At 43.3% G+C, this 26,346-nt stretch overlaps 1 protein-coding gene across 1 annotated transcript in view; it reads right to left on the bottom strand.

The window, feature by feature from the left end:
* Positions 1-25,941, bottom strand: part of pcgf1 (polycomb group ring finger 1) — a 49,332-nt gene extending 23,391 nt beyond the window's left edge. Inside the window, exons 1-4 of the mRNA XM_043692849.2 lie at positions 25,812-25,941; positions 14,821-14,926; positions 3,650-3,802; positions 2,757-2,828 (exon numbers count right to left, since the gene is read on the bottom strand). Of these exons, the coding sequence (XP_043548784.1) occupies positions 2,757-2,828; positions 3,650-3,802; positions 14,821-14,926; positions 25,812-25,898 (418 nt within the window). The 5' untranslated portion in view covers positions 25,899-25,941. The remainder of the gene's footprint in view (positions 1-2,756; positions 2,829-3,649; positions 3,803-14,820; positions 14,927-25,811) is intronic.
* Positions 25,942-26,346: the final 405 nt, after the last annotated feature.

Here is a 26,346-nt window from a genome sequence, read left to right as displayed (position 1 = left end):
CTACCTTTGAGCCAGTTCTATATCCAAATGGCTAGTTCTCGCTGTATTCCATGAGATCTAACTTTGCTAATCAGTCTCCCATGGGAAACCTTGTCGAACACCTTACTAAAGTCCATATAAATCACACCTACTGCTCTTTCATGTCATTCTATGGATAACAGATATACACCAATCCCTCAGAGCCTTACGAATTCTCAGTCATTATGACCCATTGGTAAGTTTTTTTTATAAACGTTTTGAATACTTGGGAAAGAGTTACTAAAATACCCTGAGCCTCAACTTGCTGTTTGGTACCTAATTTTATTCAATATTATGGATTTTAAAAAATGTTAACTGGAATCACCCAACAAGTCCAACAGACTGCACATAATAAAAAGGGTAGACATCCCATGTGGAAAAACTTAACATGAAACTGAAGGGTCTCCAGCCAAAATAACAGGGCTTTTCAATTGCATTCGCTAATTGAGTGTTACACACTTCCAGAAGTTAGCTTTTTTTTATAAATTTTAATTTGAAAAATAAGAGGTAAGGCACTAAAAATATACTGTAGAGATGGGAAGTGGACAGACGGAGGCCAAAAAACCTGGCGGGAGGATCTGTGGTGAAGTCCGTAGATATCGGTCCAAACAGAAGTGGCGATACCCACCTGCACTATACAAGTCCTCAGACACCAACAACTGCAACTTATGCATAAAGTCTTAATACTTAACCCTTTCTCCTCTACTGTATTGCACCCGACACTGGAGTGATTGTAATGAGGTCAGCCAGCTGGACCACTCAGAATAAGAATTCCTTGTCTGTGGCTGTTAATCTGTTCCAATTCAGGGACCACTGACTGACATATAAAAAGGTTGAGTGTCAGAGATACTGACATTCTTATACCAGATCCTCAAACGATGCAAGGACAGTTCATAAAGGGAGACTTGGTGATGGTATACCAGCCTCAGAGTTATTTCAGACAATTCTCCATCTTTCTTCCAGTACTGAACTGGAAGCAAGTGTCACTGTCCTTAAACAACTGAGCTCCTTGCATTTCTTTTAAGACAATTTTTTTTTTGTCAGTCAGCACCTCCCTTCAATATTAAAAAAGGTGCAATCACTGCCTCAGTCTTATTTCCTGGTCACATGTCCACAGCCCTGAGCATTTCCCCATGCCACTTTACCAGCAGCCTCAGTTAGCTGGTCAGCCAATTGTGAATATCTTTGGCCCTATTCCTGCCAATATTCCTCTATCCCAGCAAGTGCTAGCAGCTTCAACCATACCCACAGTTACGTAAAGTGCACTCCAAATCTACAGGCCATTCAGACCAACAGCTTTGTGCTGGCCTTATTCTTCATATGAGGCCTCTCCCACCCTATCAGTACACTCCTTCACATGCATCCTTGCTACTCAGCTCAACAGTTCCACATGGTAGCAAGTTTCACATTGCAACCTCTGCTGCTATTCTCTCCCTGTCGCCTCTTTCTCAGTGTGAAGGCTAATGCTACAGATTGTGTCAATAGGATTTTCCCACTGTTTGGGTTGGTGAAGCTTCAGCCAAGCCACAATGAAGTCCTTACCTACAGTTTCCAATTCTGGTTGGGCATATTCTTAGAGGGCGCTATTACATTATCTGCCAACGTCAATCTGCCAAACAGCCTTTTAAGTTATCTCAAAAGAATAAATAAATAAAATTGCTCAAAAGAAACTAAAGCCTTATTTTAAGCCATCCCTACTGATTTTTCTTTTTTGCAGCCATGTTTCAGGAATCCTCAATTCCTGGGAACTTCAGGACAATTCTGGAGGGCTGACAACTTCAATTGGCACCTGCCCTGAGCCGACAGCTACAGATACTAGCTCTTTGACAAAGTCTCTGCCTGTACTAAAGAAATACCAGATGTGGCTCCTGGAGAGAAATAATGGGGAAACAGTATCACAGTGGTCACATTAAAGGATCAGTCATCTAGAGACCTAAACAAAGGGCGACATGGTGGCTCAGTGGTTAGCATTGCTGCCTCACAGCACCAGGGTCCCAGGTTCGATTCCAGCTTTGGGGGACTGTGTGTGGAGTTTGCACATTCTCGCTGTGTCTGCGTGGGTTTCCTCCAGGTGCTCTGGTTTCCTCCAACAGTACCAAAGCTGTGCAGGCCAGGTGAATTGGCAATGCCAAATTGCCCATAGTGTTAGGTATATTTATCAGAGGGAAATGGGTCTGGGTGGAATTGCTCTCCAGAGGTGTGGACTTGTTGGGCCGAAGGGCCTGTTTCCACACTGTAGGGAATCTAATCTAATTTTAAAAAATGATCTGAAGATGCAAGTTCAAACCTCTTCATGGTAGCTGGGAATTCAAACTTATTTACTACTTAATAGGATTTTTAAAAATCTAATATCAGTACCGGTGACCACAAAACTACAGAATTAATGGTGTCCTCGAGGGATGGAAACCTAGTATAGTTGCATAATCTACCTTACATGACTCAGACTCCAGACCTGTGGCAAAAAAAGGTGACTTTTGACTGCTGTCACTAGCCACCCAATAGGGCAATACTGGCTAAACTCGCCAGTTATATTCACAAACTGTGGGGAAAAAAGAAAAGACATAGGCCTAAGACATGGCCATGAGGAAAAGATACAACAACACTCTGCACATACATGAATCAATCAATCTCTGGTTACAGTACAACATTTGACTGAATGGCAATGGCATATGCTGTACTCTAGCTGGAGCCCTGCATTGTATAAGAACCCGCAGTCTCTCTCTCTCTCATTTCCATACTTTCATTAACTGGTTGGATGATCCTGTCCAACCCTCGAGACTGATAGAATTCTCGAATTCGCTTCTCCTCACCTGTAAAAAGAAGGAACATATTTCAGGCAGGTTTGAATTGAATAGGGCAAGATTAATGCCATACTATTGAAGAATATAAATGAGATGCCATGGGGGTCAGGGCACAGAAATCTACATCAAGGGAACCAAAATCAGTGCCGAGAGGAAACTAAAGGGAGATATGAATGACAACATTCTGTGCCATATTCAAACTGAGGAGGGGGCGGGGGTAGCCAATACTATCCACGTCTGGTTAAATTTGCTGCAAGAAAAATGGAGAGGTCGTACGACCTAATAAAGATTCTCCCTCCAGTACATCACCCTCAGAGATCAGCATTCAATAATTAAATGGCCTCAATAGCTCACCCTTCCTCCACAAACTGTTAGATTACAGTGTGACAGGGAAAGAGTGGAGCTGGGTCTGCATAGTTACAGCACCCATGGGTATCAGTCAGGAATGAAAATGCAAGTCTCGCCCCAGTGACGGATATCGACGCCCAGCCACATGCTGGCTCTGCTGGGATTCTGACAGATTACATTAACGGTCCAAAACAGGAAATATCACAGCTCCTGAAACAAACTGATACCTTGGTTCCAGGACTGAAGTCCAGGTGAGTCACTCCTGCCAGGCCCTGGTGAGGTGCAGGACAGAAGTACTAGCCTTTATCTCTGCTCCCTGTCCAATTATTCCAGACATTTATGATTCCTTTTGCACTGCAGCTGGTTTTGAGTCAGATTAGAAAAAAGTCTTTCACCAGTTTATACTTACAACACGTAAAGCCAGGCGAGCAAAGTGGCAGATTGAGAATTTACCCTTTACACATGCTTAAAAAAAAACTTACTCTCCTGTAGACCTGGTACAAGTTTGTAGACAATGTCCTGCATCACTCGGTCAAGCTTAAGGTTAAGAAGAGGCTGTGTCTCATGGATTTTGATGTTGCACATTGGGCAGTATTTGCTGGTCTGCAGGTACTTCACAATACAACTCTTGCAGACTGGAAACAAAAGACAAAGATTATTTTGAGATAGAGTACCCACTGATTTGGGAACGCAGTGCCAAATTATTCATTAAGGCAAGGCAGCATACAGTGTAAGTGGCCGTTTCACCTCTGCCAACTCCAGATATAACTTTCCAAAAAGTCACAGACCACCTGGTCTTTTCACATAGGTCTGCAATCTAAATATTTCTCAAACATTGATTAGTACCTTTCAAAAAGAAATTAAATCAATCTGCATTTTCCCTTATTAGTTTGTGGGTTGCAGACATTAAACCGCTAGGCCAGCATTTACTGCCCATCCCAAATTGCCCTCGAGAAACTGGTGGGGAGCTGCTTTCTCAAACCTCTGCTGTTAATTTGGTTTTTGCACACCCATGAGGCTGTAAAGGGGGTGGGGATTTTGGGATTCTGACCCAATGGTGGCTTCCACCAACATTTCAAACAGCACCTTCCAGATCACCATAGCTCACAGCACAGATCTTACATTCACATCTCCCATTAGGTCCCTAATGAAAGTGTTTTTGTCACTCACCTCAAGACTGCATTTTCCAGTTACTGACCCCAATACTGGTGGGAACAGCTAACTAAGGGTTGAGGGACAATCGGATACAGGGACTGACTGCTTAGTGCCAACCAATACTGAGATGTCCTACTGAGAACACCACAGGAACAGGTCACTTAGACTAACAAATCTATGGAATTGTTTATGCTCTACACAAGCCCATTTTCATCTAATCCCAGTCACATTTTTTTCTTTTCCCTTCTCCAAGTGTTCTACACTCCTCAAACACAGCTCAACTTACTTTAACTTACTTTAACTGCTCCCTGTGAGGACAAGTTCCATATTCTTAACTAACAATACTGTGGCTCAGTGGTTAGCACTGCCGCCTCACAGCACCAGGGCCCCAGGTTCGATTTCAACCTCGGGCGACTGTCTGTGTGGAGTTTGCACATTCTCCCAGTGTCTGCGTGAGTGTCCTCCGGGTGCTCTGGTTTTCTCCCACAATCCAAAGATGTGCAGGTTAGGTGAATTCACCATGCTAAATTGCCCATAGTGCATTAGACAGGGGTAAATAATGGGTCTGGGTGGGTTACTCTTTGGAGAGTCAGTGTGGACTTGTTGGGCCGAAGGGCCGGTTTCCATACTGTAGGTAATCTAATCTAATCTACTTTCTGAATAATGTACCTTTCCTTGAATAACCAACTGAATTTATCGTGACTATCTAATACTTATGGCTCCTAGTTCTGGTGTCAGATGTTGGAACATCTTTCTTGTTTACAGCCTACCAAACCCTTTCCTAACCTGACAGTACAAGGAAGAGTAATGTTACTGAATGGTTGCACTTAGATGTTTGATCAAAACTCTCCTTACACAGCATAGGGAATTAGTGAATGATTTTGAGATTGTATTTCCTGGCCCCAGCACAACATCCATAATCTAAACCAAGTCACAAAACCGCTTCAGTTTCCTTTGACTCTAGGGCCTGTTAGAGAAAGTATTTCTGGAAAAACAGCATCATCTGGTGGTGGTACCAATAACTACAAGCAGTTAACCAAAATTTAAAGTCACAACAAATTCTGGAAAATGGGAAGCAGAAAATGCATTTAAAAGTCTGTTGAAGGGAGAGAAAAAAAAAGTTCATGTTTCAGGCAGAAGCTGAGCCAAAACTGTTAGGTAAGGGTATGGAGTGATAGAGTGGTGGAATGGAGGATTGGATATCCAGGCCATCTGATGTTGTGATGGGGTAGGTCACAGGGGCTGAATGACAAAATGTCCAAAATGCAGAAGCTTTCCATTATACAAGGAAAAAGGCATCTTTTCTCTCTGCCATGCTGACAGATCGGCCGTTTTTTCCAGAATATCTAGTTTCTCTCATATGACATTCTGCTGCTGTGTAAAATTGAGAAACAGCAACGTATTGCATTTATATAGTGCCTTCACAACTCTAGGACATTTTGAACCACTTACCGCCAATTGTAAAATTACAGCATCTACTAGAGTATATAATATGGAATATTGAGGTGCAACGTTAGAATAATGAGAGATATGATGTACCAAGTTTAACAGCCTGAGGAGGAACAGGTAACTTTAAACCCATGGTTCCTAAAACTCACCACAAGATGAGTATGTTTCCCTTACTTTGTATCAATACATGTTGTAGATGGCCTATTATTGTTGAATAATATAAATGCCAGGATCCTAGTGATGACAGTAAGTCTTGTGTACCTTAGAAACTACTAATTTTTTAAAGACTGGGCTTAAATCATGACCAAACAGCATTACAGACAAGGCTGGAAATAAAAGTCTTTCAACAGAGGTTGCTTACAATACCCAATTCTGTCACAAGCATCATTAATACAAATTTTATAAATTCTTTGAATGGGAAAGGGCCGGACTATGGCTCAGTGGTTACACTGGGACCTGGGCTCGATTCCAGCATCGGGTGATTGTGCAAACTCCACATAGACATTCTCCCCATGGCTGCGTGGATTTCCTCTGGATGCTATGGTTTCCTCTCACAGTCCAAAGATGTTAAGGTTAGGTGGGTTGGACATGCTAAATTACCCAAAGTATCCAGGGATGAATAGGCTAGCTAGATTAGCCATGGAAATGCTGGGTTATGGGGATATGGTAAGGGGTTGAGTGTGGGTGGGATACTCTGTGGAGGGTTGGCGTGGACTTGATGGTGTGGATTGAATGGCCTGTTTGGCTAGCTCACCTGGTGAAATACTGGGAATATAATGAATTTATGATCGGAGGACAGGGATAGACATATGGCAACAGGATATCATGGGTATAAATGCAAAAATACTTGGCTCAAAAAAAATGCAAGCATGGCAGCTCAGCACTATTGGAAATACAGATTTCAGGGAGGGAGAGAAGCATATTTAAAAAGTCAAGAGTGTAGTGTTATTGGTAAAAGGATCAATCACAGCTGCAACTGAAGCATCAAGTGAGGTGCTCTTCTGGCACAGTGGTAGTGTCTCTACTCTGAGCCAGAGACATGGGTACCAGTCCCACCTGCTCCAAGAAGTATGATGTGCAGACCAGGTGGGTTAGCAACAATTGATTAGAAAATATCTGAATCATCAAGTAAAGCCATATGGGTTGCATGCAAATACAAAAATAAAGAGATGGCCACACTGCAGGGTACGTAGTACAGATAGGTAAAGAGAGGGAGAAAGCTAGAGGAATAAATATATAGGAAAATTTAAGTGCAAAAAAAAAAAATAGGGCAATTTGGGGACTTAACCACCCAAATATAACTGGGACACACAGTGTGAAAGGTATAGAGGATAGAAAATATTTAACTGCATTCAAGATGGCTTTTTTTTAATATAAAAAAGTTAACACTTAACAAGTCCAATGAGAGATGGTGCAATTCTATGTATTGTCTTAGGAAACAAAGGTGGGCATGTGGATGAAATAGCACTGGGTGACCATTTTGAAAATAGTGATCATAACAGATTTCACATCTTTATGGAAAGGGACAAATAGAGAACAGAAGTAAAAGTTTAAATTAGGAGATGGCAAACTTTACAAAGCCAAGAGATGATTTGGCAAAATTGGACTGGTTACAGCTATATGATGGTATGTGGAAATCATTCAAGAGCAGGTTCTATGGGCACAGTGTAGACAATGTCTCCATAAAAAGACAGACAGTAGTGCCAAATCTGGAATCCCCTAGTTATCCAGAAGTCTACAATGGGAGTTAAAACAGAAACAGAGAGCATAAGATAATTTCAAAGGTGACATTATTTTAGAAAGCTTGGACAAGGATAGAAAAGTACAGGGGTGAAATGAAAAATGTTTTAAAAACCAAAAAAGGGAGAATACAAAAAATAAGGGCCAATAAAATTAGGGAAAATTCAAAGAGGCTTTATCAGTGCATTAAAATGAAGAGAATGACCAAGGAGAAGACTGGGCCTAACAGATGTATATGGCAACTTGTGGGCAGGGTTTTCCAAATGTATTCTGTCTTAATCTTCACAATACAAAGGAATGATTTAGACAGTCTTGTTAAGACAAGTGTGAATTCTTAGATAAAATTAGCAGAGTGAAAAGGGAAGTACTGGAGAGCCAGAGCCTCTTGGTGGATAAAACACCAGAGTGAGATGAATTGCATTTGAGACTGTCAAAGGAAGTTAGGAAGGTAATAACAGCAGGTGCTCTAAGGATCATTTTCCAATTCACATGAGATGCAGGTAAGGATTGGGGGACATTATTCCATTATCCAAAAAGGATAGGGAATCAAGGGAAAACTCAGAGAGAGTGTAGCAGGGAGAGATGTACTGCAGCTTCTACCCAGCTTCAAAACCCAGTAACAACTACCAAAAACTGTTAAGGGGGCATACAGTGTGTTTACTGTTATTGGCAGAGGGATCAAGTTTCAGAGTTGAGGTCATGCTGCAGCTGTACAAAACTCTGGTGAGGCCGCACTTGGAGTATTGTGTACACTTCTGGTCACCGCATTATAGGAAGGATGTGGAAGCTTTGGAAAGGCTTCAGAGGAGATTTACTAGGGAGTTGCGTGGTATGGAGAGGGGGCTGGGGGACTGGAGGCAGTTTTCCTTAGAGAGAAGATGGAGAGATGACTTAATTGAGACATAAGATAATCAGAGAGTTAGATAGGGTGGACAGTGAGAGCCTTCTTCCTCAGGTGGTGACAGCTAGAACAAGAGAACATAGCTTTAAATTCGGGGGGTGATTGACATTGGACAGATGTCAGAGGCAGTTTCTTTACTCAGAGTAGCTGGGCATGGAACACACTGCCTGCAACACCAACTTTACAGGCATTTAAATGGAATAGTGTAGGACTAATGGGCTTCAGATTGGTTCCACAGGTTGGCACAGAGGGCCGAATGGCCTGTACTGCGCTGTAGTGTTCCAAGAGAGACAATGAGCGTGAGAGAAAGCAAGTGTGAGAGGCTGAAGTTTGGTTCATGGCTAATAATAATTAATTAATCCAATCTGTTCTGTACAGCTGGTACCTACTCAATAATGTGGAAGATTGTCTAGGTGATGGTAGTTCACTAAAACAGGATAAATTCAATCTGTCATTTACCACCCTAGTTTACTCAGTCAAAAAAAATGTACCAATAATCAAGCAACACTTGTACAACAGCTTAGTTGTTGATTGATGCTTAGTTTTGATTCTGTCAGACACACTCCGTTCTTGACCACATTACAGGCTTGGTCCAAATATGGATATAATCATAGATTTCCGACAGTGCAGATAGAAACCATTTGGCCCACCAAGTTTGCACTGACCCCCAAGAGCATTCCACCCCCAAACCTTGCCCTCTAACCTTGCATTTACCCTGACTAGCATATCAAGCCTGCACAACCTTGGACATTATGGGGCGATTTAGCATAGCCAATCCCCCTAACCTGCACAACTTTGGACAATAGACAATAGGTGCAGGAGTAGGCCATTCAGCCCTTCGAGCCTGCACCGCCATTCAATATAATCATGGCTGATCATTCCTAATCAGTATCCTGTTCCTGTCTTATCTCCATAACCCTTGATTCCACTATCCTTGAGAGCTCTATCCAACTCCTTCTTAAATGAATCCAGAGAGTGGGCCTCCACTGCCCTCTGGGGCAGAGCATTCCACACAGCCACCACTCTCTGGGTGAAGAAGTTTCTCCTGAGCTCTGTCCTAAATGGTCTACCCCGTATTTTTAAGTTGTGTCCTCTGGTTCGGCACTCACCCATCAGTGGAAATATGTTTCCTACTGCCAGAGTGTCCAATCCTTTCATAATCTTATACGTCTCAATCAGATCCCCTCTCAATCTTCGAAACTCAAGGGTATACAAGTCCAGTCGCTTCAGTCTTTCAGTGTAAGGTAATCCTGCCATTCCAGGAATTGACCTCGTGAACCTACGCTGCACTCCCTCAATAGCCAGAATGTCTTTTCTCAAATTTGGAGACCAGAACTGCACACAGTACTCCAGGTGTGGTCTCACCAGGGCCCTGTACAGCTGCAGAAGAGCCTCTTTGCTTCTATACTCAATTCCTCTTGTTATGAAGGCCAGCATGCTATTAGCCTTCTTCACTACCTGCTGCACCTGCACGCTTGCCCTCATTGACTGGTGTACAAGAACACCCAGATCTCTCTGTACTGCCCCTTTACATAAATTGATTCCATTGGAGGTAGTAGTCTGCCTTCCTGTTCCTGCCACCAAAGTGGATAACCATACATTTATCCACATTAAACTGCATCTGCCATGCATCTGCCCACTCACCTAACTTGTCCAGGTCACCCTGTAATCTCCTAACATCCTCATCACTTTTCACCCTGCCACCCAGCTTTGTATCATTAGCAAATTTGCTAATGTTATTGCTGATACCATCTTCTATATCATTAACATATATTGTAAAAAGCTGTGGTCCCAGCACGGATCCCTGTGGTACCCCACTGGTCACTGCCTGTCATTCCGAAATGGAGCTGTTTATCACTACCCTTTGTTTCCTATTAGCCAACCAATTTTCAATCCAATCTAGTACTTTGCCCCCAATACCATGCACCCTAATTTTACTCACTAACCTCCTGTGTGGGACTTTATCAAAAGCTTTCTGAAAGTCCAAGTACACTACATCTACTGGATTTCCCTCGTCCAACTTCATAGTTACATCCTCAAAAAATTCAAGAAGATTAGTCAAGCATGATTTCCCCTTCATAAATCCATGCTGACTCTGTCCTATCCTGTTACTACTATCCAGATGTGCAGTAATTTCATCCTTTATAATAGACTCCAGCATCTTTCCCACCACTGAGGTCAGACTAACTGGTCTATAATTACCTGCTTTCTCTCGCCCACCTTTCTTAAAAAGTGGTATAACATTAGCCACCCTCCAATCCTCAGGAACCGACCCCGAATCTATTGAACTCTGGAAAATAATCACCAACGCATCCACGATTTCCCGAGCCACCTCCTTCAGTACCCTGGGATGCAGACCATCAGGCCCCGGAGACTTACCAACCTTCAGACCTAACAGCCTCTCAACACCAAATTATGGCAAATATAAATTCCCTTAAGTTCAGGTCCTTCAGCCACTGTTACCTCAGGGGAGATTGCTTGTGTCTTCCCAAGTGAACACAGATCTGAAGTACCCATTTAATTCCTCTGCCATTTCTTTGTTCCTAGTAATATATTCCCCTGTTTCTGTCTTCAAGGGCCCAATTTTTGTCCTAGCCATTTTTTGCCTTGCACATACCTAAAAAAGCTTTTACTATCCTCCTTAATATTCTTGGCCAGTTTACCTTCGACTGTTGGAAGAAACCGGAGCACCTGGAGGAAAACCATGCAAACACGGGGAGAATGTCGGTGTGGAGTTGGCACAGTCACCCACGACTGGAACTGAAGCTGGGTCCCTGTTGCCGGAAGGCAACAGTGCTAACCACTGTTTCACCCCCAGATCGGAAAAAGAGCTGAATCTCACAAGTGACGCGAGGGTGATTGTCAAATGCTATCTTGATGTCAAGGGCAGAGTACAGCAGCAAGGAGTCCAAACAAAATGGGGATCGATGATTCTGTTTATGTCATAGAGCATTGTATTTGCCCATTCTTCCCCTCCCCCCACTTTCTTCTGCCCTTGGTTTCAAAAGCACTGATCTATTCACCTCAATAGCAAAGCCTAAGTTAAATACATACAAGCAACTTTCTACAAAAACCATCACCACTGAAAACAGTTTCTCCGACATAATATGGAAACAAATGGAAAATAAAAAGTTACACATTTTGTCCTGTTTAGAATTCAAATTTGCAAAGTAATAATAGATTATTAACCTTTACAGCACAAGATCTGGACAACACTCAGGCCTGGGCTGATAATTGGCAAAGATTTGGACCACACAAGTGGTAAGTAATGATCATCTCCAACGAGAGAGAGAACCTAATCATTCAATGGCTTTATCTTTAATAGACCCTGAACTGGACCAACCATACAAAATAGTGTGGCAACAAGAGTGGGTTACAGGCTAGCGATTGTACAGCAAGTAACTTGCTGCCGACTCCAAAGACTGCCCACCATATATAAGGCACAAGTCAGGAGTGTGAAGGAATGTCTCCACTTGCAGGAGTGTATGGAGTTCCGACAACACAAAGCTCAACAACATCCAGAACAAAGCTGCCCACTCGAATGGCAAACCATTCACAACCTTGACCACAAATGCATATTGACAGAGGGTGTACCATCAAGGTGCACTGCAACAATTCACTAAGGCTCCAAACCTGCAATCTTTACCATATAGAATGACAAGGGCAACAGATGCATAGAACCACCATCTGCAAGATCCTCTCCAAGTCACACATTTCCTGGCTTGGATCAAATCCCAGGGCAGGATCGACTGGCACAAGGAGTCATAGTTTTAAGATATTAGGAGAAAGGTATAGAGGAGACATCAGAGGAAGGTTCTTTACGCAGAGAGTTGTGAATGCATGGAATGTATTGCCAGCTGTGGTGGTGGAAGCAGAGTCATTGGGGACATTTAAGCGACTGCTGGACATGCACATGGATAGCAGTGAGTTGAGGGGTGCGTAGGTTAAGTTATTATATTTTACATTAGGATTAAACCTCAACACAACATCGTGGGCCTAAGGGCCTGCTCTGTGCTGTACTTTCCTATGTCCTATGTTCTAAATCACCATTTCTACATGGTCTCTGGTTCAAGATTGTGGAACTCCCTGCAAAGTAGTACTAAGTGTGTACATTTTTATATTACGGACTGCAAGGTTTCAAGAAAGCAGCTTAGCACCACTTCAAAGGGAATTAGGAGTGGACAACACAAACTGACTTTTCCAGCCATGCTTGCCTTCTCCAAAAGGATTGTTTTTTTTTAAAATCACAAGTTGGGGCTCAGCCAAGGGCTGTCCTCACAATTTGCACACACAGGGTTCTGGTGAGTGGGAACTTTGGATGATATACCATCACTGCCCTCCATATCATGGGATACTGAATCAAATTGTAGCCCACTGACTGTCATCCTAGGATCTCTGACCCCATCCCTCTTCGAAATAAACACCATACATTCATTGTATTTTACTCAGCATTTTCTTCAAAAAGATTTACAGTGCATAACCCTGATTAAATTTCACAACCACTCTCTCAAAATCTGTTTGTCATCTCTTTTCTGTAGAGAAAAATGGAGATTTAAGTGCATCAATAAAAGGCACAATTACATTAAGATTTACAATGTATTCAGTTACTGCTAAGACAAAACCATATCAGCAGCATTTATGAGAGGTTAAGTTCACATATGGCAAACATATTAATTGATTGACAAAGAAGTTTTTTTTTTTAAAGTCTGCACGAAATGTTTTTGCTCAACAAGATGATGCCATCAATACTAGGAGCAGGCACAACATTGGAAGCAAGCAGTGTCAGTACCAAGCACTTTCAGGTCAATGTATCAGAGCGTGCTTTCTAACTTAACTTAAACCCAAACCAATAATCTAGACTCCTTTGCCACTCAGTACCACAAAGAAAACTATGGAATTCTAAAATGCTAAGAACAAATGGATTTCAAACATATTTGAACTATATACACTTGTGTCAGCTGTAGTTAAGTATGTAACAATCTCACCTCAGAAAGGTTATGGACTCAGGCATTTAACATAAATTAGAGTTGATGCTTCCAATGTAGTAATGAGGGAGTTGTTTTTCAAGGATACATTAAACAAAGGCCTGGTCTTCTATTTCAGGGCATTAAAACATTCTACAGCATTGTGAAATAGCAGAGAATTTGAGGTTTCCAGCCAATATTTACATTTTACCAACATCACTATAATTGTCTGATCATTGTCACATTTCTGATTGTGAAAGTTTAGCGTGAGCAAATTGCCCCATTTCCTACATTACAACAAGGTGGCATTGGCAGTAAAATACTTTGGGAAGTTGTAAAGGGACGACAGAAATCTAAGTTCTCTGTTTTGCTTTCTGTTATACAGCCTAAACTTATTATTTCAAAGGTTTATTTGTACTAAGAGTGTTAATACAATAAAATTAATCTATGGATACTGACAATTAAGTGTTAAAATAATTTGAAAGGCCATACAATACCAATTAAGTGAGTTTGAATCAAGTGTCTTTTGAATTTAAAAATATTTTTCTAAAATCAAAGTACATCCATATCCAACAACAATTGTTTCTCCTCTGATATTTCCTCTTTCCATTTAAAGTGTCTTCCTCACTCTCCTTTCCCTATCAAACTCAGCCCATTAAATCTCATGCCAACAAAACACACAAGGTCAAAATCTGTTCGTGAATCAAAATTTTGTAACTTTCAACCTGACAGCACTATAGGAACACTTTCACCGAATAGCAGTGCTCCAGGACAACAGTCTAATGCTGATGGCCCACGGTTGATGTTAATTTATTCACATGATTTGGTATTACTGGCAATGCCACATTATGGTCTATTCCCATTTGCCCTCAACTGAGCCACTTTACCAGAGTGGTTTGCTAGGCCATATCAGAGGGCAGTTACAAACTAATCTCATTGCTGCAGTTCTGGACTTATATTTAGATAATTCTGAGTCATGGTAACAGATCTCCTCCCCTAAGTAATCAGATCTTTTTTCAAATAATAAAACAATAATCTGGTAATTCCACGAGGTTTGCTTGTTATTCCACATTTATTTCACAGAATTTAAAATTCTCCAGTTGCCAAGGTGAAATTTGAACTAGTAACTAATAATTATTATACTGCAAGGCTGGACTAAATCACTTGCTACTGTACCTGCATTCGAGAGTGAAATTAAAATGCCAAATCCTCAGTGGCTGAAATTTTGGGCAAATAATCAAATAACTTTTATTTATACTAATGTTGGGCTTGTGAACAGGAAACATCCCTCACTTGAAAATTAAGTGAGCAGAATGAATTCTATATTCCCTTTCCGCCCTCCTCTGAGATTATCTAGCTCAGATACCACAAGTTCTGAACACACCCTTTAATGTTACATTTCCATCTATCTCATGGTAAAAATATATTCTCTTCAAAAACTCACATGTATGTAAACACTCCGTGATAGTGGTTGCATCTATGAAGTAGCCAGCACACAGATAACAGACGATGTGTTCATTCAGGTCTTTAATCTTCACTTTTACTTCTTCCTGCCAATGGTAAAACACAGCCTCACTAGTCACGCAACTGATCATATTCAGGACAGTGCCAACACACTCTCAGGGGGGCCAAATCAAAAGAAAAAAACATTCACATGCAATTATGTCACTGATCTATTTGGCAGAAGGGCCAGCAACTGGAGGGCCAAATTGGCGAAAGAATCAAAGGAGACGGGGAAATATTTTACAAAATACACAACAAGTTAGTGATCCGGATCACACTGCGTGGAAAGGTGGTGTAGGCAGATTCAGTGGTAACTTTCAAAAGGGAATTTAATAAATACTTTAAAAGGATAAACAGAAAGAGGGGTGTTGAAATAATTGGATTGCTATGTCAAAAAAGGCCAAAAGATTGACAGAAGTCCAAATGGCCTCTATTTGTGCTAGAAGGTTCAATAGTTTAATGAACTAATAGAGGAGAGATGTTGTCACATGCCTCCTGCTATCTCAGTAGAAACCAACAAACCAGTACAGGGCATGGAATAAACTCTTTTTTGTTTTTTTAAAAATATATTCTTATAAGAGATGGCAGGCATTACTGGCAAAGAGTCTAGATCAGAGTAGTGCTGGAAAAGCATAGCAAGTAAGGCAGCATCCGAGGAGCAGGGGAGAAACAAAAAAAAAATAGACGTTTCGGGCAAAAGCCCTTCATCAGGAATGAAGGCAGGGAGCCTCCGGGGTGGAGAGATAAATGGGAGGGGGGGGGGGGGGGGGAGGGAAGGATGAAGGTGAGAGGTCAGAGAGGAGGGTAGAGTGGATAGGTGGGAAGGAAAATTGGCAGGTAGGACACAGTGCTGAGCTGGAAGGTTGGAACTGGGATAAGGCGGGGGGTAGGGAAATGAGGAAACTGGTGAAGTTCACATTGATGCCCTGAGGTTGAAGTGTTCCAAGGCGGAAGATGAGGCGTTCTTCCTCCAGGTGTCGGGTAGCGAGGGAGTAGTGGTGGAGGAGGCCCAGGACCAGCATGTCCTCGGCAGAGTGGAGGTGGAGGTGAAATGTAGGGCCACTGGGTGGTGGGGTTGATTGGTGCAGGTGTCGCGGAGATGTTCCCTGAAGCGCTCTGCGAGGAGGCATCCAGTCTCCCCAATGTAGAGGAGACCGCATCGGGAGCAATGGATACAATAAATGATATTGGTGGATGTGCAGGTAAAACTTTGGTTCATTTGGGGCCTTGGATGGAGGGGAGGCAGGAGATGCAATTCCTGCGGAGGCAGGGGAAGGTGCCAGGAGGAGAGGGTGGGTTGTAGGGGGGCATGGACCTGACCAGATAGTCACGGAGGGAACAATCTTTGCAGAAAGCGGAAAGGGGTGTGGAGGAAAATATATCCCTGGTGGTGGAGTCTGTTGGGAGGTAGCTGAAATGTTGGCGAATGATGCGGTTTATGCGAAAGTCGGTAGGGTGGAAGGTGAGCACCGGGGGGTTCTGTCCTTGTTGCGGTTGGAGGGTTTGGGTCTAAGGGCGGAGGTGCGGGATGTGGACGAGATGTGTTGGAGGGCATCTTCAACCACATGGGAAGGAAAATTGCGGTCTTTAAAGAAGGAGGCCATCTGGTGTGTTCTGTGGTGGAACTGGTCCTCCTGGGAGCAGATACAGTGGAGGTAGAGGAATTGGGAATAAGGGATAGCATTTTTGCAGCAGGTAGGGTGGGAAGAAGTGTAATCCAGGTAGCTGTGGGAGTCAGTGAATTTGTAAAATATGTCAGTTTCAAGTCAGTCATCATTGATGGAGATGGAGATGGAGAAGTTCAGGAAGAGGAGAGAGGTATCAAAGATGGTCCAAGTGAATTGGCAAAGGCCTGTGGTCCATTCCTCAATGTCCTTGAACCGAGTGACTCATTTGGTCATTTCAGAGGGCAGTTAAGAGTCAACCAAATCACTGTGGAGTCACATGTAGGTAAGGTTAGCAGATTTCCTTCCCTAAAAGGCCATTAATGAACAAGATGGATATTCGTGGCAATGGTTATAATGATCACCAGCAGGAGAAAGTGAGGACTGCAGATGCTGGAGATCAGAGTTAGTGTGTGGTGCTGGAAAAGCACAGCAGGTCAGGCATTTGAGGATCAGGAGAATTGATGTTTTGGGCAAAGGACCTTCATCAGGAATGAGCTCATTCCTGATGAAGGGCTTTTGCCCAAAACATCGATTCTCCTGCTCCTCGGATGCTGCCTGACCTGCTGTGCTTTTCTCAACTCTGATCACCATTAGACTAGCTTGCAATTCCAGATTTTATTGAATTCAAATGTGAAACTGAAAAACAAATACCCTTGAGAAGGTTGTGATGCAGTTTATGCGAAGGTCAGTAGGGTGGAAGGTGAGTACAGTAAAGGAATCCACTTCTGTATGTCCATGCATGAGTACTGGATGATAGCCTATACTCTAAACTGAATTTCTATCTGTAACATCCAAAATATAACTTTGCATTTGTTTTTTCTGCTGCAGTGCATTTAGACACACAGAATCAATGAATGATCATGCAAGTGCAAGCTCATTTATATGACCTGGCTGCAGATATTCTCAATGAAGATGTTTCAGGAAAAATCATGAGGCCCATCAGGGCAGTGACTTCAATGCAACAGCCAAATTGGCAACTTTATTCATTTGAAGTGGGAGCATTGTTAGCAGGTCAGTCCACATTCATCCCTAATGGCACGGATACATTACCAGGCCACAGTTACTATCAAACACATATAGGCTAGGTTAGGAAAGGCTTGCTTTTCTGAAGTGCAGTGCTGCAGAGATGTATTCCATATATTGTTGAGAGTCAATTAACAGAAACCATGGATTCATGACCAGAAATAGAGCAAATTAGCCAAGGTGGACATTTAAAAAGTACAACATTGAGCAGACCAGACCTGTCTGTTAGATGGGAATCAAACTGAACTCTAAGATTCTGGTTCTAATGGCAATGAATTAGTCCAGAATGAAAAAGCAGAAATTCCACTACATTATAGTCAAAGGATATCGGTGTAATACTGTATTTATCTTAAGATCATAATTTCCAACCTCCACAGCTGCTGTACTTTTCACATGATAACTTGCAGCAATTTGGACAGTCACATTAAAGCAGTGCTAAGTGGACAGTATTAGATTCTGCAGTAAATTGTCAAAGCCTGTAAAACCATAAGATATAGCAGCAAAATTAGGCTATTCAGCCCACTGAGTCTTACCGTCACTCCAACATGACTAATAGGTTTCTCAACCCCATTTTCTTGCCTGCTCCCTGTAACCTTTGATCCCCTTTCCAATCAAAAACATGTCTATCTGTCTTAAATACACAATGACGTGGCTTCCACAATGTGACAATGAGTTCCACAGGTTCACCACCCATTGGCGGAAGAAATTCCTCCCCATTTCAGTTCTATAAAGGGTCAGCCCTTTACTGAGGCTGTGTCCTCAGGTCCTAATCTCTTTACCAGTGGAAACATGTTCTCCATGACCACTCTATCCCGACCTCTTTGAAACTTACAGAACACTATCAGATCCCAACTCCCCCCGCCCCCACCCCATCCTTCTAATCTCCAATCAGTATAGATCCAGAATCCTCAACTGCTCCTCATGAATTATGTTTCAAAGTCCATTTGTTGACATAGCGAGGTATCTTTGAACAGGGAATCTGAGTCCCGTTGGATGCAGATCATTGTTGGAGAGAGGTCGAATCTGGATGCTCTACAGTCAAAGCACTCACCAGATCTTGGTGTCAGGCCAGCCGATGCACCATCTGTCCTGTTGTCAAAACATATATCAAAACCTGGTTGGCTGCTTTCTACACTAACATCTGTGTAATTAGCATCATTCCATCAATCTCCATCATTAATTTAATATAGATGAATCCTGCTCCTGATCCAGCTAGCCATCCAAAATTTAAATCCCTTCTATTCTCTTTTAAACTATGCATTGATCTCTTATTCATCTATTTCTCTACCCATTAGTGCATGGGACTGGGAACCATGCAAAGACTTATTTTTAACAGGTCCTTCTGGCTTATTTTCTACCTTGCTCTCTAAATTTGGATTGTCGAACCACATCCCTTTCCAACTTATATTGTGGCCCACGCTGGTACCAGCGATCTCTGGCTGATTACTCTCCCCTGAAAGGATGTTTTGTTGCTACTCTATGACATCCTTGACTCCAGCACAAAAGAAGCAACAAATCACCAGTCTGGACTAACATCTGCAGAGAGAAAAACACCTGGTCTATTTCACTAACTAATAAAAGACCCAGCATAACAACTTCTCCCTTCTCTCCCCTGTACAGAAGGTCTGTGGGTCTGTACCCCTTTCAGGGGACATCACCCTCATCAGTATCGAGAAGGGAGAAAAAAAAACTGATTCTTGAGCAAACGTCAGGGAATTCTGCATTAGCAGCCTGGTTCTCTTGGGCTGTCCAGCAATCACCCATTTCCTATCTGCATTTAATCTCTAACTTGTGATTTTCTCCTCCCACAAGGCGTGCTCTGCATCTAATTCTCAGCCTCAACATTCCTTCTAAGCTGCACTCCAAGAGTCCACACAAGCCAATTGTCATGGCCACACTATTTCCAGCACTGACTTGTGGCTTGGATGTTACTGCTATGCACAAACCTCTGCACTCAGCACAGAAGGAAAGGAAAGCAGAAACTTAGTTTCAGGATGCACCACACAGACTCCAGCCACTAACTAGGTTCCAAAATTCCATGCTCAGGTTTCTGCAGCCAGAAGCACTTGTTGTGCACATTAATCTAGGTCATGTGAAGTGACCAGCTCTGTACCCTTGGCTCTCCCATTAGGGGCAAACATCCTCTCAGCATCCATCCTGTCAAAACCCCTCAAGATCTTTTATGTTTCACCTCTCATTCAACAATTGTGAATAACAGGAAGCTTACAGAAACCAAAGAACTACAAATGCTAGAAATCTGAAACAAAACAGAAATTGATGGAAAAACTCGCAGGTGTGGCAACATCTGTGGCAAGAAATCAGAGTTAACATTTCAGATCCAGTGACCCTTCCTCAGAGCCTTCGATTTCTGAAAGGCATTTTAAAAGATACTGAAAAGTTTACTACACACAATAGTTCATGGCATATGGATAGAAAATTGGTTAGTCTACAGAAGACTGCAAATATAACTGAGTTATTCTCAAGTTGGCAAGATGTGATGGAGTTCCAGAGATCGGTACTAAAGCCTCAACCATTTATACATTTTTCTCAATAACCCAAACGAAGGGATCAAATTTGCTAAATTTGTTGACAACTAAAAAAAAAGATAAATGGAGAAGCTAGTCAAGAGGATGCAAGGAATCTGCTAGGATTAGGAAAAGCCACGATTTCCTTGAATGGCAGGGCTGGCTCGAATGGCCAAGTACCTACTCCTGCTCTCATGTCATTGGCATCCTTCCATCTGTGCAAAACAATGTGTATACAAGTTAGATCTGGCAGCATCTGCAGAGATGAACCAGAGTTAACGTTTTGAGTCCAGTGACCCTTCCTCTGTTCAAAGGATGCTGCCAAATCTGTTGAGCTTTTCCAACAATTTCTATTTTTGTCTCTGATTTACAGCATCTGCAGATCTTTCAACTTTTATAAAAGGTAAATCTGTTCAAGGGTGGACACTTGCTGGTGTCTGAAGAGACCAATCTGTTTCGAGCCATAATAGCAATTTCTCTGTTGAACACAATATTTCATCCCACCATTAGACTTACCATGGACTACTGTTTAGTATCTGGCTCATTCTTGGACACATGCATTTCCATCAAGGATCGACACCTCAGTCCTTCACTTTACTGCAAGCCCACAGATAACCTCACGCTGCTACACTTTTATAGCTTCAATCTGAAACACATTAAAACAGCTATCCCCTATGGACAAGCCCTACGCATACACAGGATCTGTTCGGATGAGGAGGAACATGACAGACACTTGAAAGTGCTCAAGGATGCCCTCATAAGAGCAGGGTACGATGCTCAACTCATCAACCGCCAGTTCCGACGTGCCACAGCGAGAAACTGTAATGACCTCCCCAGGAGACAGACACGGGCTGCAACAGACAGGGCACTCTTCATTGTCCAGTACATCCCAGGAGCTGAAAAACTACGCCATGATCTTTGCAGCCTTCAACACATTATAGATGAGGATCAGCAACTCACCAAGACCTTCCCCACAACTCTAATTCTCACCTTTAAATAACCACCAAACTTTAAACAACCAGCAAACTGCCCAGCCTTCAGGACAACCACACCGTACAACCCTGACACGGCAGCTGCTGCAAGATGTGTTAAAGTATTGACACGGATAACACTATCACACATGGGGACACCTCCCACCATGTACGTGGTAAGTACTCATGTGACTCTGCCAACGTGGTCTCTCTCTCATACGCTGCAGGCAAGGATTCCCGAGGCATGGTACGTTGGCGAGACAGAGAAGACACTATGACAACAGATGAATAGACACCGAGCAAAAATCACAGGCAGACTGTTCCCTCCCAGTCGGGGAGCACTTCACCAGTGCAGGACATTTGGCCTCAGACCTTTGGGTGACAATCCTCCATGGTGGACTTCAGGACAAGCAGAGTGGCGAAACAGAAACTGATAAGAACGTTTGGTACCTATGGGAATGGCCTCATCCGGGACCTTGGGTTCATGTCATGCTACAGGTGACCCCACTGCATAATACACTCATACAGACCCTCTCTCATATGTACATACAGACACTACCCATGCTCACACCCACATACGCATCCTCTCACAGACACAGACCCAATCACTCACGGTCGCTCCTTAATGCGCACACAAGTTTATGAGGTGAATTTATTTTTTGCAGAATTGCATTTTATTTTGCTCAAACCCTGCATTAATCCATGTAAAACTCAAAAACTATGCAGAGGGCTTTGTCATTCTGACTAAACATTGGGACACAGACAGACTTCACACCTACTGGGAGAAAAGCTGAACTATCTTGAGAATGTAATTTAAAATAATTCTGGGATTTACATATCAAAGAAAAGAAACCAGCATATCCAATTTTAAAAGATGAAAGATTTAATCTAAAATTGTTTAATGCTGAGATATTTGTATCATCGATAGTCACAGGTGAGGTGCTGGAAGACTGGAGGAAACTGATGCAGGAAGCCAAGTGATGGGAGATAAGGAAATAGCAGGAGAACTTAACAAGTACTTTGCGTCAGTCTTCACAGTGGAAGACATGAGTAATATCCCAAAAATTAAAGGGTGTCACGGGGCTGAGTTGAGTATGGTTGCCATTACGAAAGAGATAGTGCTAGAAAAGTTAAAAAGTCTTAAAATTGATAAATCTCCTGGCCCCGATGGGATACACCCTAGAGTTCTGAGAGAGGTGGCTGAGGAAATAGCAGAGGCATTGGTTGAGATCTTTCAAGAGTCACTGGAGTCAGGAAAGGTCCCGGATGATTGGAAGATGGCTGTTGTAACCCCCTTGTTCAAGAAAGGATCAAGGCAAAAGATGGAAAATTATAGGCCAATCAGCTTAACCTCGGTTGTTGGTAAAATTCTAGAATCCATCATTAAGGATGAGGTTTCTAAATTCTTGGAAGAGCAGAGTCTGATTAGAACAAGTCAACATGGATTTAGTAAAGGGAGGTCATGCCTGACAAACCTGTTGGAATTTTTTGAAGAGGTAACAAGTAGGTTAGACCAGGGAAACCCAGTGGATGTGGTCTATCTAGACTTTCAAAAGGCCTTTGATAAGGTGCCACACGGGAGGCTGCTGAGCAAGGTGAGGGCCCATGGTGTTCGAGGTGAGCTGCTGGGATGGATTGAGGATTGGCTGTCTGACAGAAGGCAGAGAGTTGGGATAAAAAGGTTCTTTTTCAGAATGGCAGCCGGTGACGAGCGGTGTCCCGCAGGGTTCGGTGCTGGGGCCACAGCTGTTCGCATTAATATATTAACGATTTGGATGAGGGAACCGGGGGCATTCTCGCGAAGTTTGCCGATGATACGAAGTTAGGTGGACAGGCAGGTAGTACTGAGGAAGTGGGGAGGCTGCAGAAGGATCTTGACAGGTTGGGAGAGTGGTCCAGGAAATGGCTGATGGAATTTAACGTGAGCAAGTGCGAGGTCTTGCACTTTGGCAAAAAGAATAAAAGCATAGACTACTTTCTAAATGGTGAGAAAATTAATAAAGCCAAAGCACAAAGGGATCTGGGAGTGCTAGTCCAGGATTCTCTAAAGGTAAACATGCAGGTTGAGTCCGTGATTAAGAAAGCGAATGCAATGTTGTCTCTTATCTCAAGAGGGTTGGAATATAAAAGCAGAGATGTACTACTAAGACTTTATAAAGCTCTGGTTAGGCCCCATTTGGAGTACTGTGTCCAGTTTTGGTCCCCACACCTCAGGAAGGACATACTGGCACTGGAACGTGTCCAGCGGAGATTCACACGGATGATCCCTGGAATGACAGGTCTAACATATGAGGAACGGCTGAGGATACTGGGATTGTATTCGTTGGAGTTTAGAAGATTAAGGGGAGACTTAATAGAGACGTACAAAATAATACATGGCTTGGAAAAGGTGGATGCTAGGAAATTGTTTCAGTTAAACGAGGAGACTAGGACCCGTGGACACAGCCTTAGAATTAGAGGGGGTCATTTCAGAACAGAAATGCGGAGGCATTTCTTCAGCCAGAGAGTGGTGGGCCTGTGGAATTCATTGCCACGGAGTGCAGTGGAAGCCGGGACGCTAAATGTCTTCAAGGCCGAGATTGATAGATTCTTGTTGTCTCGAGGAATTAAGGGCTACGGGGAGAACGCTGGTAAGTGGAGCTGAAATGCGCATCAGCCATGATTGAATGGCGGAGTGGACTTGATGGGCCGAATGGCCTTACTTCCACTCCTATGTCTTATGGTCTTATGGAGGTTGGCAAACGTGGTGCCACTCTAAGGAGGGTGGTAAAGACAAGCCAGGGAACTTAGAACAGTGAGCCTGACCTCGGTGGTGGGCAAGTTGTTGGAGGGAATCCTGAGGGACAGGATATACATGTATTTGGAAAGGCAAGGATTGATTAGGGATAGTCAACTTGGCTTTGTGCGTAGGAAATGATGTCTCACAAACTTGATTGAGTTTTTTGAAGAAGTAACAAAGGATTAATGAGGGCAGAGCAGTAGATGTGATCTATATGGACTTCAGTAAGGTGTTCGACAAGGTTCCCCATGGGAGACTGATTAGCAAGGTTAGATCTCATGGAATACAAGAAGAACTAGCGATTTGGATACAGAACTGGTTCAAAGGTAGAAGACAGAAGGTGGTAGTGGAGGGTTGTTTTTCAGACTGGAGGCCTGTGACCAGTGGAGTGCCACAAGGATCAGTGCTGGGTCCTCTACTTTTTGTCATGTACATAAAAGATTTGGATGAGAGCATAACAGGTGCAGTTAGTAAGTTTGCAGATGACACCAAAATTGGAGGTGTAGTGGACAACGAAGAAGGTTATCTTAGATTACAACAGGATCTTGACCAGATGGGCCAATGTGCTGAGAAGTGGCAGATGGAGTTTAATTCAGATAAATGCAAGGTGCTGCATTTTGGGAAAGCAAAGCTTAGCAGGACTTATACACTTAATGGTAAGGTCCTAGGGAGTGTTGCTGAACAAAGAGACCTTGGAGTGCAGATTCATAGCTCCTTGAAAGTGGAGTCGCAGGTAGATAGGATAGTAAAGGCGGCGTTTGGTATGCTTTCCTTTATTGGTCAGAGTACAGGAGTTGGGAGGTCATGTTGCGGCTGTACAGGACATTGGTTACGCCACTGTTGGAATATTGCGTGCAATTCTGGTCTCCTTCCTATCGGAAAGATGTTGTGAAACTTGAAAGGGTACAGAAAAGATTTATAAGGATGTTGCAAGGGTTGGAGGATTTGAGCTATAGGGAGAGGCTGAATAGGCTGGGGCTGTTTTTCTTGGAGCATTGGAGGCTGAGGGGTGACCTTATAGAAGTTTACAAAATTATGTGGGGCATGGATAGGATAAATAGACAAAGTCTTTTCCCTGGGGTCAGGGAGTCCAGAACTAGAGGGCATAGGTTTAGGGTGAGAGGGGAATGATATAAAACAGACCTAAGGGGCAACCTTTTCACAAAGGGTGGTACGTGTATGGAATGAGCTGCCAGAGGATGTAGTGGAGGCTGGTACAATTGCAACATTTAAGAGGCATTTGGATGGGTATATGAATAGGAAGGATTTGGAGGTATATGGGCCGGGTGCTGGCAGGTGGGACTAGATTGGATTGGGATATCTGGTCAGCATGGACTGGTTAGACCAAAGGGTCTGTTTCCATGCTGTACATCTCTATGACTTTAATGTATCACATCTCCGTGACACAGGACTCCTTTGGCTATAAATTCTGTGAGCATGATCTTAACCTCCACAACCACCTGATGAAGGAGCGGCGCTCCGAAAGCTAGTGCTTCCAATTAAACCTGCTGGACTATAACCTGGTGTTACGTGATTTTTAACATTGCCCACCACAGTCCAACACTGGCACCTCCAAGAAGTGAACACAATACTGTCCCTGTTGAGACTACAGCAATGTGAATACAGTACGACAATATGCATCAATTACTTTGGGACAAAATTATTAGAAAGAAAAAGTAAAAATTGCAATTCAGCCGTATCACTTTTAAAAGATGAATAATAACTAATAGCTGAATTTGCAACGAGATGAACATGAAAGGAGACAGCCGCATGCGCATTGCAAACGAGCACCTTGACGCTTCAGGCGCATGCGCGTGGTAGAACTACCCGGGCAGTCACGCATGTGCGGGGCTCCCTTCACGGCACTGACGAAAAGAGGTAGGAGTCGGGCGACCCGTCGGTGAACTGGTAGCGACGATCCGACCTTTCCCCCGAGGCCCGAGGGACAGGTCGGCCTCACCTCTCACCTCGTTCCGCAGCGGGTCCAGTTTGTAGACAGTCTGGAGTTGGTTGCGGAGCCGCATCGCGTTCGCCATCGGAGCGTCAACCGCCATCGTCCCCCACGAGCCCGGGATACGTCATCACGTCGCCCAACGTCACCGCGCGGGACAAGAACATAGAGCAATGTGTATTGTAGGTCAGAGAACACAGCGATGCAGAGAGAGAGAGAGGGCAACACAGTGCAGGTCAGAGAACACGCAGCAATGCGGGGGGGGGGAAACACAGTGCAGGTCAGAGAACACGCAGCAATGCACAGAGAGAGAGAGGGGAACACGGTGCTGGTCAGAGAACACGCAGCAATGCAGAGAGAGAGAGAGGAACACAGTGTAGGTCAGAGAACACACAGCGATGCAGAGAGAGAGAGGGGAACACAGTGCAGGTCAGAGAACACAGCAATGCAGAGAGAGAGGGGAACACAGTGCAGGTCAGAGAACACAGCAATGCAGAGAGAGAGGGGAACACAGTGCAGGTCAGAGAACACAGCTATGCAGAGAGAGAGAA

The sequence above is a fragment of the Chiloscyllium plagiosum genome, unplaced genomic scaffold (genome assembly GCF_037043375.1).
Source record: "Chiloscyllium plagiosum isolate Xiang-an unplaced genomic scaffold, Cpla_swu_hap1 HiC_scaffold_1, whole genome shotgun sequence".
In the NCBI taxonomy this organism is placed as follows: domain Eukaryota; kingdom Metazoa; phylum Chordata; class Chondrichthyes; order Orectolobiformes; family Hemiscylliidae; genus Chiloscyllium; species Chiloscyllium plagiosum.
This window is presented reverse-complemented; position numbering and strand designations above follow the sequence as displayed.